Source organism: Uloborus diversus, chromosome 3 (genome assembly GCF_026930045.1).
Source record: "Uloborus diversus isolate 005 chromosome 3, Udiv.v.3.1, whole genome shotgun sequence".
NCBI lineage: Eukaryota > Metazoa > Arthropoda > Arachnida > Araneae > Uloboridae > Uloborus > Uloborus diversus.
The window spans coordinates 80,749,407-80,764,602 of record NC_072733.1 but is presented as its reverse complement, the minus strand read 5'-3'; the positions used below and the strand labels follow the sequence as shown (position 1 = coordinate 80,764,602).

The following is a 15,196-nucleotide window of genomic DNA, read 5'->3' as shown; positions in this document are numbered from 1 at the left end:
AACGCTCTATTGAAAAAGTATTTATCTTAATTAAAGTAAGATACCGTAATTTAATGAGACGCTTTAACTCCAACTGGGCGGTTACCGACAGATTAATTTTACAGAAATAGCACATTACCTGCATGGTAGACACTTTACGGTTATACAGATATTCGCACTCTAATTCTGTGCAACGGGTTAAAGTGCGTAAAATCTGGCAATTTTGTGAATATATAAAGCTAACTCTCTTTCTCAAGTAATTATTAAATATTTATATTTTTAAAATGTATCAGGGACTTTTCGGACGTCCTGTGCAATCTAAAGACTCAAAATACGAAAATGAAACTAAAAATTCAACAGGTTTTAATATATTTTGAGCATAAAACGTTATTCAATTTCAGAAAATTTTACTACAAACTGAATTGATGAAGAATGTTAAAAACAAAGCTTTTCACTAAAAAAAAGTAATTCCTAAATATACATTGCTTTCCCCCAGGAAAAGAAGAAATATCTTTTTTTATTTGCATAATCCTGCCTCGTCAAGCTCTCGAAAAATAAAATGCCATTTGCGTTTCAACTTTCTAATGAATGCTTTTAGAAATGAAAAGAAATATCTTCCAATTTTCCCCTTTTCTGCCGTTGAAACGCGTTTGATGAAAGTAGTATTGGGTACGTAGTTATAACGTGACAGCAAATTTTATGTGCAATAAAACTTAAGGTTAGTATTTTATGTAGCACCCTGAACACACACCACAATTACGTTTTATGTGCCGTCAAGCTCGTATTTTCATCCTTCTTTTCGGTAATGATAAAAACAAAGTTCAAATGTAAGTGGATTAATTATAAAACTCAATGAAACTGTTATAAAGTTGACCAATTTGGTTACCTCGGTTTATACAGGTTTTTTTTTTTTTTTTTTTTGACTTCAATACATATTTTTTTATCAATAAAATTTCGTTTGTGGAATAAAACTGTTTATCATCTTTTGCGTTTATTCTAACAATTTTTTAGATACAATAATAATAAAATACTATTAAAATAAATACCAGGAACAACGGAAATACTATTCAAATTAAGAATTTAGATCTAGAAGTATTTACGCTTTCTTTTTCCGTACCCACTATAATTTTCGAATTGACTTAGGAATTTTTTGCAAAGGAGTTACCTAATTTTTTGTATTTACTTCTTATAGATTGCTCAAAAGCTTTGGTTTTAGTGCAAGCACTGTTTCAGATAAAAGCTTTAAATTACATTGATATAAATTAATGTTCACTTTTAGGCTGTACAAAAACCATAATTCAATCATTTCATAAAATCTTTTATCAACATAGTTTACATTAAAAATCATTTATTGTGAATTTTGTCTAGCCAACTCCATGCATTTCATCAAAACTATTAATGCAAAATTTTTCTTCAAGAGATTAGTGCGTTCAAGTTTGTGAACTGTTCAAATCCCATTGAAAGTTTTCCAAACAAGAAATTGAAATAAATAATTGAGGTACATTTGATGCTCTTTCAAGCCCACAAAGTTCTAATCGGTTAATGCCCTCAGAATTTCGTAGAAAGCGAATGGATCACAAATAGAAAAAAAAAAGGATAGGCACATAGGGCATTGAACCTGGCCAACAAATATTTTCTTTTAATCTCAATAGCTTCCTTTCACTTTTACATTCTAAAATTTAATATCTATTTACTTTTCTGTTTTGCTTTACTTTTGCATTTCCTGATACTATTCACAGTAAATATAAACAATTTTAGTCTTTTTAAAAAATCAGTATTTCATATTGTATCAATAGTTGGTTATTTATTTTTCAGAAAAATTGAAGAAAAATGAATTTCCTTGCAGAATGAATATTTTTTATTGCGAATTTTACAGAATCTTCAAAATTTATTTCCCTCCATATGCCCTTTCGCATAGTATGCATAAATGTATGCTGAATATGAGCAGGCTAATAACATTTAAGGCTTGATTTCAAACTGTGTGTACACATCTGCAACTAGTCTTAACATTTCCATCTCAAATTCAATTCAGGACAGTTTCATAGTGCATTGTAACCTAATATTTGAGTCTCAAATTTTGAAATCGTGTGTCTGCTTAAATGCATTTTAATGAGCTAAGTATTCACTATCCCACATTAATTTAAAATTAACTTTTAAATCTGATAATAACCGTTTCATAATCATTCACAACATGAAAGAAAAGAAAAATGGATTGTATTTCTTGTTGAATTAACTTTTTTTTAAGCGTTCGAAATAGTATTTTGCATGAATATGCTTGAACCAATGAACACTGCATTAAAAAAAATAACACAAGACATTTTCTAACATTGTATTGAGTTAATTGTTTTCTGGAGAAAAAACAATTTTGGGTACGCTATTTAGGGTAGAATATTATAATAATTAGTTTATGCCTGTTTCATTGATAACGGGGTGTTATGTTTCTGACGTCATATTCTGGTGAACTGTAACGCAGGGGTTGCATAGAAGCAGAATTGTGAATAAAACATTCTTGCGAACAAGCTAATAAGTAGCAGTCACTTCAAACAGGGGTGATGCTATCATTGATCAAGTTCCACATGTAAACAGTTAACCAAACATATGCCAGTCGTATTGTATCACTGAAAAGGTCGTATTGTATCACTGTATGTCATAATTCAAATCATTAAGCTATCATGGGTTATTTCCTAAGGCATTTAGGGCACATTAATTTCTAAGACGTGTAAGACACGAAATTACGAATAAGAATTACTCAGTAATATAGGGTCGGACAGCGTCTTATAATGATTTCGGTACTTGAAGGTTTTACTGGTTCTAAATCACCGACTCTGACTCCGACTCCTTCTCCTTTACCTCAAGATCGGCTTCGACTCCGGCTTCAACTCCGCAAACATTGGCAGAGTTGCGGATTTTGAGGAAAAGGATCTGACTCTTAGAGCAGGAATTATAACTGGAGGAAGCAAGTCCAATCATTGGCTAAGCAAAAGCTTGGGCAAAGATCTCAAGTCACGTGACTTAGCAACGACGAATGGTTGACACGTTTTGCGTGAAACTAGCGAAAGAAAACTGATTTCTTCCATTGCTTCGCTTTAAAATCTATCACATGATTTGGTGTCTTTGTTTCGCGAATAAAAGTCTTCCCTCCCTCCATTTCGTCTGTTCTCGATGGTCTGACTCGACTACTTTACACTTAAATCATTCTAACTCCGACAACGCAGCCCTGATAAAGATTGCTTTTACGCTTTGGCATTGCTATGCAATTATGAATCCTTTATCAGTAAACTATCTCTCATAGAAAACTAAAGCACAAACCTGAGTTTTTTTTAAAAAACTGATATGAAGATTAATATAAAAGTGCAATAAATAAATGGAAAGATACTGGTGCGTACTATATCATTACGCTTCTATAAGCTGATTCTATCTATCAGAGTACATCGTTCTAGAACTTTCATACATCACTTAGCAGTATTTGCTAAATTTTAGTTTCTGCTATGTACATAATGCCTTACTATGCAAGAAATGCGTGTGAGAAAAAAAACTAATTTTTGGCAATGATCATTTTTTAAAATATTTGTTTCACATCATTTTGAACAACTACTGTTTTTATATAAGAAATCAAGACTTCCATTATTTGTTTTTATTTAATTGATGTGCATTTTTTTCCTTTTCATAGCGTCGAGGAATGAGTCGACCATTCCCCATTGTGGACCTTAAAAAGCCAGTATTTGAAAAACGGGTGTTACGAAGCGAACTGTTAAGGTTCATGATGGTCAAGAAGGCGTTACTCATTTAGAAACATCTAAGGTGATACATGCAGCTTAAATAAATGCTACAGACAACAGTAGCACTACTCCGCCCAATGTGTAATGTGATAGGGAAGAGCCTTTCATGCAGATTACACACATGCGCGATCAAACTGTGAAAGCAGATTATCTGAAACAGATCAAGCTAGGTTACAAACAAAAACTCAAAGCGGAATGGAGATGATTTTTTTTTTAAACTGATCCGGTCACTCATTTACGTACGTAAGTAGAGTAGGTCTAAAAATCAGTAAGTAGTGAATACCTAAAGCAGGAAATAGTGTAGAGTTAAAAATCAGGTTTCAACTACTCAGAGTTCGGTGATCTTAAAAGGTTTGACGTTATTGGGAGGGAGGAGAAGAAAGTAATAGGAATATCTAAAATAAATTTTGCACTTGTAAAGTTAAAATGCGTGCATTTATCTACATTAAGTTAACAATTGCCGAAAAAAGTTTTTTTTTTTTTTCGAAGTGTGAAAGGCCGTGGATAATCCGTCCCGAGGGAAGCCACCCGTAAATAATTAGTCTTCTTAATCACATGCAATAATTTTGCTTGATATCAATTTGTGTTGAATAAACATGCACTTAACGTTAATACGAAAGGAATAATAACAAAGCTATTAATATACAAGGCATAAAAACGTGCAACCTTATTGCCGCAAAGCAACAAAAAAGTTAGGAACTGTGAAACAATGCAACCCCTATATCTACCACGAATAGAGTTCAAACCACTGTTTCCTATTACACCATAAAGCATCAACTATTTTAGACATCTAGTATAGCTGAAGTAATCCCAACTAAGCAACGTATGAAAAATGCTTTTAGAAAAAAAAAAAAGTTCACGCCCTTGATAAGGCAAGCAGTTTAATAGAAAAGCATGCTATTGAAGTTCGAGGAAATTTAACTGTGTTCATGCTAACTATTAAAATAAAATAAAATGCCGACATTTTTTTAAATACATTCTTTGAATATTGTGTAAGTTTTGACTATGCATTCTTTCATTAAATTTTTACCAAAAATATGTAAACGCAGTTTTCGTCACCAGGAAAATTGAAATTTCTGTGATGGCTTGCGTTATTATATTTAATCGCTTCATCAATGTAAAAAAAGGATTGCTTCTCTGCTTTGCTAGACGCAACTTTAAGCATGCTTTACTGGGTTTAATATCCGGTGTTAAGGCTACTTATCTAACTTTTCCTAGAAGAGTTAGAGCATCAATTCTTCGACAATATTCTTCATGGGTTCTTTCAGTTCCAGTATTTAATTGAAAACTCCATTGTTAATACTACCAATGCCGAAATAGCATTCGACTGTATAAAGATTGGTCTGAAAACTGAAACGTAACTGTTATTTTAAGAACCACGTAACAAGTAATGAAAAACAGTTTTCGTTGCATGAGTTTAGTTTTTTTTCCTTGAAAGTGCCATTTAATTTGAAGTCGGGAAATTCGACTTCATGTTTCACTTTTTAATTAAATACGGAAATACTAATCCGACAAGGATAGCTATTGGGGTAAAGAATTTGCAAGCAATGAGATTTTCGTAACTTCTTAATCTCTTTCAATATGAGGCAGGGAGAAGGATGTAAATAAAATGAAGCAAAGGATGTAAATAAACTTTTTTAAGTTTTGAGAAAAACGCGTGAAAAGTTCAAACCTTAGGTAGGTTTTCATTGATACGTTTTACTATATCATGCTATTACGGCAGTAGCTATAAAGGCTACTAATGCTATCTCCTCCCTTAAAATATATGATAGTTTCTTCTACAATTTGTACTTGTTATCTCCAAATTTTTAATTTGGGCTGTTACACCCTTTCGCTGCTAGGTACTTCATATGTGTTTATGGGAGCTAAAATGAAAAATTACGCAAGATCATACATCAAACATTCACAAAACATTGAATGAAATATATGTAGCACTAAATTCTTTCCTTTTCAGCATTAGTAAATATTCAAAGTATTTATGGTATGTGTATAAAATTGAAGCGTTCAAGAAAGGCAATGAATTAACATTGTGATAATGAAATGCAGGTTACTTGAAAATGAAATTAATTTTCAAATTTTTAAAATGAAAGTACTTTTAGTGTGAAATTATACTGGATTATTAGCGGCTCGAATTTTGTAGAAAACTTTGCTCGTTATATTTTTCTGAAGTTATGTGTCTTGAGCAAAGTTAGAAATTAAGCATACCAGATATTAAACAAATTTTTTTCTTTCTGTCATTGCGAAATTCAATGCAATATCAGATATCTCATTGCGATATTAAAGAAGAATCGACGTACTATCTGAATTTTATGCGTTACAAGGAACCTAATCAAAACATTTGAGCGACAAAGTATAGTTAAAAGCATTAAGAGCAGGAATCTGAGAAACTGTCACGCCTAGCATTATGAAGTGATTCATGCCATCTCAGATTTTCTTCAAAAAATTACCAATTCTTACTTATCTTATTAAAAACCTAAATCCAGAATTTTTTCTTCTAAAGTCGAGTTGTTCAGTTTTTATGGGCCCTTAAAAGTCAACGCGTGGCAGCAAAAATTGAGCTGATTTATAAGACATGGAACTTGCTATGAGCCACATTTGTTGCCGAGAACAATTTGCCTCCAAATTTTTTTCATGTATGAAGGATAGAAGGTGCAAACTTTACAAAATTAATGTTAAATTTGTAGCAAGTTTTTGCCGCAAGGTCAATGAAGGTCACAATAAAGTGGCATTTTTGACGTTTTTTAGCATTTTTGAGGTCGAAAAACAGATTGCACTTTTCAGTTGCCACGGCAAAAGTACTGTCGCTTAAAAGGCAAGTATGTGTACTTTGAAAAAATGCATAAATTAATGCTTTAAATTTTTTAAAAAAAGAATAACTTTGCCTATTTTTGTCGTCATGGGTTTTTCTTTCTTCTTACTATTTCCCAGAATTTCTGGTATTCTAATAATATAGTTTGCAATATAAATTGATGTTTTGTGTTCTGTGACACATATATGATATTTCTGACATTCATTTAAATTAACATAAGACATTAATAACATTTAAATTTTGCATATTTCAGTGCAAAGTAATTTAGTCAACATTTTGAATGTTATTATATTGAAAATTCTTTTTTTTTTTTAATCAAACATATAGTTCCATCTAAGACTCCTGAATGTGTTTTTAACAAGGCACTTTAAACGGATCAGTAACCAGACAATTTCTCTAAAAAAAAACGCTTTTTTTAAAAAAAAAACTTTGTACTCAAGGCTGTTTCTTCTTCTTAAAGCTACGCATTTATACATTTTTAACATTCGAATAAGAAATGAATGTGACATAAATCAGCTTTTGTTTTTGACAAAGTTTATTTTAAAACATTATTGATTCAACTTCTAAAATATACATCTATATTGACTTCAGTAACATAATTCGCAGCAAAACGAAATTCTTTTTTCTTGTTTCTCGACTTTTGTATTCTTACCACTACATTATAATTAAATCCGAAATATCAGAACAATCATACTATTGAAGTTGATTTTCCAATGTTTTAAAATTAGAAAAAAAAAGAAAATAGAAGAAGATAGAAAAAATAACTTCGCTTATTTCTGTCGTCATGGTTTTTTGCTTCTTCATACTATTTGCTTAAACTGTTGTATTTTTATAATATAGTTTGCAGTATAAATTGATATTTTAATGTTCTGTGACACATTTGACATTCATTTGAATTTGCACATGACATTTCACAATTACAACTTTTATGTTTAGGCGCAAAGTCATAAAATGAATAGAGAAATAAATATTTTTCTGCATCTGAAAAAAGGTCGATTTCGCTCCTGGTATTTTCTTTTTTAGCAATTTCATTTTCTTCAATTGTGACATGAAAAGTTCATCATCGTCATCCATTTCAGCATCAAAATATTTAGCCGTCCTTTTAATTCTGCTAAAATAGGACATAACCTGTTCTTGTGTTAAATATTCTTCTGGGCTAAACTTTTTCTTACCCTGAACAGTTAAACATCTCATAATTTTTATAACATTATTAGCTGTACATTTATTTCCTTTTTTCCCTTTGTTGAACACTTAAGAAGAACTTGCTTTTGACTTTGGTTTAGCCAAGTGACTTTTTTTTTGGGGGGGGGGGCTTTAGCGCCCATCCATATTGTGAAACCTGACTTGAAAACATTGCATAGCTACTCGATGCAGTCGCACTTTTAGAAGAGCTGATAATTGGATAGCTTTTTTTTATTTGTAATACTCTCCATTATTTTTGCAAATTTATTTTTAGCTTTATCCATTCTTTAGAGAAGTTCAAGAATTTTGTGCTCGCCTCTTGCTATATAAATTGATAACTCATTGGCTGTTTTAAATGTGCAAGTACATTGTCTGCAGGTAAAAACTGTAAACTTACGAATTTTCGGGCAAGACATACATATTTCTGGCTATGATTTCTGTTGGTTTTTTTTCTGAGCTAAATTGGCGAATTATTTGAAAAAAAACCCACACAAAAACTAATTTATCTTACATTTATTTCTTATTAGAATTTTAAAAATGTTATAGTTCAAATAAGTAGCTTCAAAGAAGAAATAACAGCTTTGAGCACAAAAATTTCAAAAAAAAATTTTTTTTTAAAACTTTTTTTTAAAGAAATTGCCTGAAACTTATCCGCTTAAAGTACCGTGCTAAAAACACATTCAGGAGTCTTAGATGGAACTATATGTTTGATTTCAAAAAAAAAAAAAAATAACTTTCAATATAATAACATTCAAAATGTTGACTAAATTACTTTGCACTGAAATATGCAAAATTTAAATGTTATTAATGTCTTATGTTAATTTAAATGAATGTCAGAAATATCATATATGTGTCACAGAACACAAAACATCAATTTATATTGCAAACTATATTATTAGAATACCAGAAATTCTGGGAAATAGTAAGAAGAAAGAAAAACCCATGACGACAAAAATAGGCAAAGTTATTTTTTTTTTTAAAAATTTAAAGCATTTCACATTAGTGGAGTTAACTCTTTTGGTAAGATCAATAATAGGGCATGATAAGGACAAAAAAAAATATTTCAATATGTTGTTCGCGCAAGGATTTATGACAGTTTGAATATCAGTAAAATGTGACATTTTCGCTGTTTTGGCCTCATGTTACTAAAGCACGTTAAACTTACCTCAGTTAATTTATGCATTTTTTCAAAGTACACATACTTGCCTTTTAAGCCACAGTACTTTTGCCGTGGCAACTGAAAGGTGCAATCTGTTTTTCGACCTCAAAAATGCTAAAAAACGTCAAAAATGCCACTTTATTGTGACCTTCATTGACCTTGCGGCAATAACTTGCCACAAATATAGAATTCATTTTGTAAAGTTTGAACCTTCTATCCTTCATACATAAAAAAAAAAAAAAAAAAAAATTTGGAGGCAAATTGTACTCTCGGCAACAAATTTCGCTCATAGCAAGTTCCATGTCTTATAAATCCGCTCAGTTTTGTCTGGCGCGCGTTGGCCTTTCGGGGCCCATAAAAACTGAACAACTCAATTTCAGGAAAAAAAATCTATGGATTTAGGTTTTTAATAAGATACGTAATAACTGGTAATTTTTTGGAGAAAATCTGAGATGGCATGAATCACAAGCGTGACATTTTCTCAGATTCTTGCTCTTAAAACTTAAAATAGCTTTTCCGAAGATAAACGTAAAACGTGTAACTCTACAGCCTCAAAAAAATATAAAGTTACTTCCTAATTTAACACATATGTATAAATGATTATTTCATGCAAACTATACCTTCATTCAATCCTTCCGTAATAAAAGACTTGAACTTATCCGTCTTGCATCCAGGTTGGTTTCTGCCATTGTTAGGGAAAAAATCTATGTGTCCAACCTTATGACTCATTCCAAAACCTAGAAAAAAAATCGTTGTTCAAATCCTTCAAATTCTGCAACACATTCATGTGATGAGATTTTTACTTAAAAGCAAATGTGTGATAGAATTGATTGGGTAATAGTAATTGTTTAAATACGTTCGTTTTTCTTAATTTGGCCTAATAAAAGTAATTTTAATTTATGATGCAGGTATTCATTCGATCTACATGAACTTTTATGAGTTACTATAATTTGTGTTGATTTTAAAGATTATTTTTATTCTTTGGATAGATATTCAAAAATATTTTTTAAATTAAAAGGCTATGACTAATTTCTATAAACGTCTATCTGCTAACCCATGCCATAATGTCATTATATATAAATATATATCTATACCGTAAAAAGGTACAACTTTGTGCCAAGGGGGGCAACAATGGGCCACTGTTGCCATGGTGATAGTTTTGCTATCTAGTAGCCTCTTTTTCAAACTTATGAACTCCAAAAAGAATCACCACGTAGTGTAACCATTTAAATAGTTAAAGACGCTTCATCAGAGATAGTCAGTTTTCGTATGCCTTAAATAACTTAGTCGTTCTTAGTGCGTGATTCGATTCACTCGTGGAAGAGCCAAAAGTCTCCTTTGGGCAGACCACTTATACTGTTTTCCAAGAGCTGGTAAGTTCAGATTTGCTTTTCTAATTTGACAGTTATGAATTAAGCCGCTTGTTAACTTAAAATGTTTCGTAGTTTTCACAAGACCTCAACATTAATCAAAAATGGCAATGTTGGGGTAAAACAATGGGCCACCTATTTTTCACGGTTTTTATTGGCTTGGAGCTTCATTTTATTTTCTGTAGGGATGCTTTCGTAATATTTTGTGTTGCTTATTGTAAATAATGGCAAGAAAGGACAGAAGAAGGCTTGCGAATCGTCCTATCGCCCGTACTCAGGAACCCATACTAGGAGTTTTTGTGGAAGGCGCTGACTGAAATCCGGACCAAATACAAACAGAGATAATTTTTAAAAATTATTTATTTTCTTGAGATTTAGAACATGAAATATGATTTCGCATTTTAGTTTTCAATTTTTGTTTTGGTCTCGTTTAAAAATTTTCAGACCTACATATTTTCTGAAAACTATTTATAGGTACTTAGTTTTTAGTTGGTGAGATTTTTCTAGTTTTCAAATTTTTCTATGTCAAAACCTAGGCAGATAATACAGAACGTTTCCTACGTTTACCATGTTGAACTTTATAAATCACTCAAAACGACATGTGATGATTAAACCTTAAAAAATTGAAAAAAAAAAAAAAAGGTAAATGATGAACTAAAAAAAGCTTTATACTGTTTCAAGCAAAGGACAACATGTAGTCTCAGACAACAATAGGCCAGATCAAGTTTTTGCTGTGTTTTCTAGGTAAACTTAGATTTTTTTTAAACATTTCATTCCGAAGACGAGATGTATAGCTACCATTGCTAAAGTCCCTAAATTTCTAAATCAAAGATGTACACGGAATTTTCATTGAAAACATTGAAAAGTGGCCCATAGTTATACCATTTTACGGTATATATATATATATATATATATATATATATATATATATATATATATATATATATATATATATATATATATATATATATATATATATATACTTAATTGTGGCTAGAAAATGAGCACTTAGGAAAATTTTTAAAACTTGTATGCTTATAGAAATAGTTACATTTCACAAAATGTGAGTTCATTATACCATTTCAAAGAGGATTTAATTCTTAACTGATTACGCAAAACAAAATTCAAATATTTGCAACACAAAAAAAATTAAGTGGCAGTAATTGAAGTTTGATTACATAGAAACAAGTGTTCGGTCTAATGAAAAAAATATAGCAACGACTTTTTCTAACTGTAAACCTGATGGCCGCGGCTTCCGCAGTCAGTTACTAACATTTGATTGGTTCCGAGAACAAGAGCAGTGGCTAGGCAAGAAAGTCAGATATTGCAATCCATTTCCTTACTCTGTTTGTATTTTAAATTAAAGTTATTATTTTTTCTCCTGCAAACATTTGAATTTTATTATTTTGTATTTAGTTCAGAATTAAATTCTTTTGAAAATTATTTGTACGGGTTTGCATGTCAGCATTTTGTAAACCGTAACATTAGTGTTAGGAGTACAAAGTGAAAAAAAAAAATCCAAAAGCGTCCACAATTTAGGCCTTCTCTCTCTCTCTCTCTCTCTCTCTCTCTCTCTCTCTATATATATATATATATATATATATATATATATATATATATATATATATATATATATATATATATATATATATATATATATATATATATATATATATATATATATATATATATATATATATACATATAATGCGGAGATAAAATGGATATTTAGAGTTCTGCTTCACTACACGGTGGAATAAATCAATAATTTCGAACTCATGTGCAAGGAATAAATTTTGACCTCTCACGATCGTCCAAATCTCATCGATGTTTTTGACATCGACGGAATAAGGAAGAGAATTTCGAATTTCAGATTTTGAAAATCCATTTAGAAATGTCTTCATAAACAGGAAACGTTTTTCGATAAATATCTTTTTCTTGCATTGATCTGAGGCCATATTTAGATTTTTTTGGTACAGAAAAAAAATATGTTTTAGAAAGTACTTAAAATAACATGCCAAGCAGAACATTCAGAAAATCTTCTTAAGTTTTAGAATCTGAAGGAATTCGGGAATTACAGAGAAATTTCAAGTGCTTGAAGATGGGTAAAAAATGTATGAACTTAGCAGTAGAGTTTAAAGTATTTTATCTTCCTTTATGATTTATTCAAGAATAATTTTTGATATAAACTTTTTATCTCATTTTATTTTTCTTAGAAATCACAAACTCGAAATGTAGACTAGTTTAAACTCAATATTGTTGCAACAATTCATGTTTCAGAATTTGTACATAATCCTGATTAGTGATAAGTTTCTTTATTGTGCAATGAAATATCAATGACTAATAAGAAAAAAATATTTTGGTTATCGGACGAGATAGAAATATTTTCCCACATCTTTATTTGGAAGAGAAATTAAAATCAAAATAGAGACATCTTAGTTTCGAACATACTTACTTCAATTTAAGGTTTTATTAAAATTTATTTACTCATCGAGTTTTTAATAATGACAATTCATCAATTAGTCGACAACTGTTATGAAGTTTGCGAGAGTTCATTACTTTACGTGATTCACACTTGATTATTGTCCGTTTTTCACTAGTTGAGACTTGGCCACGCCCCCAACACGTGGTATCGGAAGATTCTATATGCGTCTTTTGGGGATGAGGCTTCAGACCAACACTGAGAAAGGTTGCAATTGGCCATCGTTATCGCGCTGTAAGAAGAGGAGTGTTCTATAATTTTCTAAGAATTTACCTCCCACCTTCTTTCCCGAAAAAAAGGTGTGCTACTAAGACAATTGTTCGACTTAAAAGTATTTTAAGATTTGCAGTGTATTTCTATACGTTTTGGGTTAATTTATCATTGATTTTTCGAAGGAAATCCTAAACTTTCTGTCTTTCACGTTAAGTAAACATTTTCTGAAAACACGGTGAACAGTTGCAGGTGAAATTGGAAGGAGAATTTTTCCTTCTATTCTGCTGAAACTTTCACAGCTCTCAAACGTGGGTTTTTCATAGGTATTCTAATTATAAATCTCTAATCGCATATTGTTAACTTTGCTGGTCAACCATTTCTCACCTTATTTTCGATCCGATTTTCTTCTTTAAAGCGTTTATTAAATAATTACACAGTGCTTAGGGATAAATGAACTACTTTTGCAATATTTCGAACTGTTTTCCTTCGAATATAATGAAGAATTAATGCGTTTTCGAATTGTGTTTGTTGTTACTTTGCGAATACGAGTCATTTTTAAAATAATACGTAGATTTGTAAAGTGAACAAGCAAAAATTAATGCCAAAAGATTTTTTAACCATCACCGCATTGAAAAAATAACAAAAAAAAAAAGAAAGAAAGAAAGAAAGAAAGAAAGAAAACGACAGACGATAACTTTAATTTCGAATTTTTCTGAAAATATTTCTCTGTCACCTCATTTTTGGCCCATTTCAAACAGTCAATATTTTGTAAAAAAAAATGTTGAATTCATGTAATCATGTAGAGACAGTATGAAAAAGTATTGAACTACTATTTCGATTCCTAGGCACTTCATTTTTAACCATACACATTTAAAGCCTACGAACAATGTTGGAAGCCTCGGTAGGTAAGTTGCACTCTGTGTGACACATTTCAATACTTTAGTACTATTTTTTTTTCCAATATGGCTTTTAGTCTTCAGAAATAAAAAAAGGAACAAAACAAAAATTAAAGCTTTTCACATGCCAATATGGTTATCTACAGAATAATTGAATAAGTGCCTGAAACAACGTTTTATGTTACTGTTTTAACCTATTTATTTTTGTAAATACGAAAAAATATACATGCTTTTTTTATTCAAGATTTTTCGATAACTCTAAAAGTAATTCAGTTCTTCCAGTACTTTTACGGAACAGCGTTACGTGTGGGGATCATAAAATAGGCAAAAGTTTGTTGCCCGTATTCTAATACAGATCCGAACAAGGACGGACACAAGGGAGGGGCGATGGGGCGACCGCCCCTTCCTTGAGTCGAGATGCAGAACTCTTCCACGGTATGTCTTTGATACTGAAGTTGAAAATTGTTTTAGCCTATCTTCAATAGTTTCACGAAGCTCTTGCTGTCTGGAAAATGAAAGTGTAGCACATATCTTATTCTTAACACATTACTGATAGAGATCTGAACTTTGTATAGGAAGTATTTCAAAGTTCCAAAAACTCAATTTTAGAAGATTTTAGATGATATTAAATAGGGTTATAGGGTTCAAGGGCTCTTCTCAGGAAAGTTTGGAAAATTGAAGTCCCCCTCCCCCCAAAAAAAGAGGAACTTTAATGGGACACCTTTGATGGCGTTAAGGAAAGGGATGGGGTTTGGTACACTCCTCCGCAATTTTGTAGAAAAGGAATTCCCTCCCCTTCCCAAAATAACTGAAATGAGACGATCTTTCACGGTGTTTGGAAAGGGGGGGGGGGCGGAGGTTTGCGAATTTATAAAAGGGTAAGGGTGTGAAATCAATCGGCCCCTCCTTGAATAGTTTCTGGATCCGTCCTTGGCTCTGAATGTAAAATGCGTTATTTTTATCAAGAAACGTTGCTATAGTCAACCTATTCAATTGTTCAACATATCCCACACTGGCAAGGAAACTGATTCAACCACAAGAAAAAAAAACAGCAATGGAGAAAATTCAGGTTTGACGCAATAGTAATTTTAAGTGATTTAGTCTCAAACATTACAATATGCGCAGTCAACTTATTATGTGATGTTTATTAATTAGTTTTTGAAGTATAGATACATAATGCATACTTTAAGCTCGAAAAATATTCTTCCAAATTATGAAATTTTAATGATGTGTCATTGATGAAATCGTTTCTACGCCCCCCCCCCCCGCACCATTTAGGTGAGCTAACTTTACGGTTTTTATGTCGAGAAAAAGCACTAAATTTATA

At 31.3% G+C, this 15,196-nt stretch overlaps 1 protein-coding gene across 1 annotated transcript in view; it reads right to left on the bottom strand.

Annotated features, from left to right (window-relative positions):
• Positions 1-15,196, bottom strand: part of LOC129218584 (pancreatic lipase-related protein 2-like) — a 67,953-nt gene that overhangs the window by 15,408 nt on the left and 37,349 nt on the right. Inside the window, exon 6 of the mRNA XM_054852898.1 lies at positions 9,529-9,645. Coding sequence (XP_054708873.1) covers positions 9,529-9,645 — 117 coding nt within the window. The remainder of the gene's footprint in view (positions 1-9,528; positions 9,646-15,196) is intronic.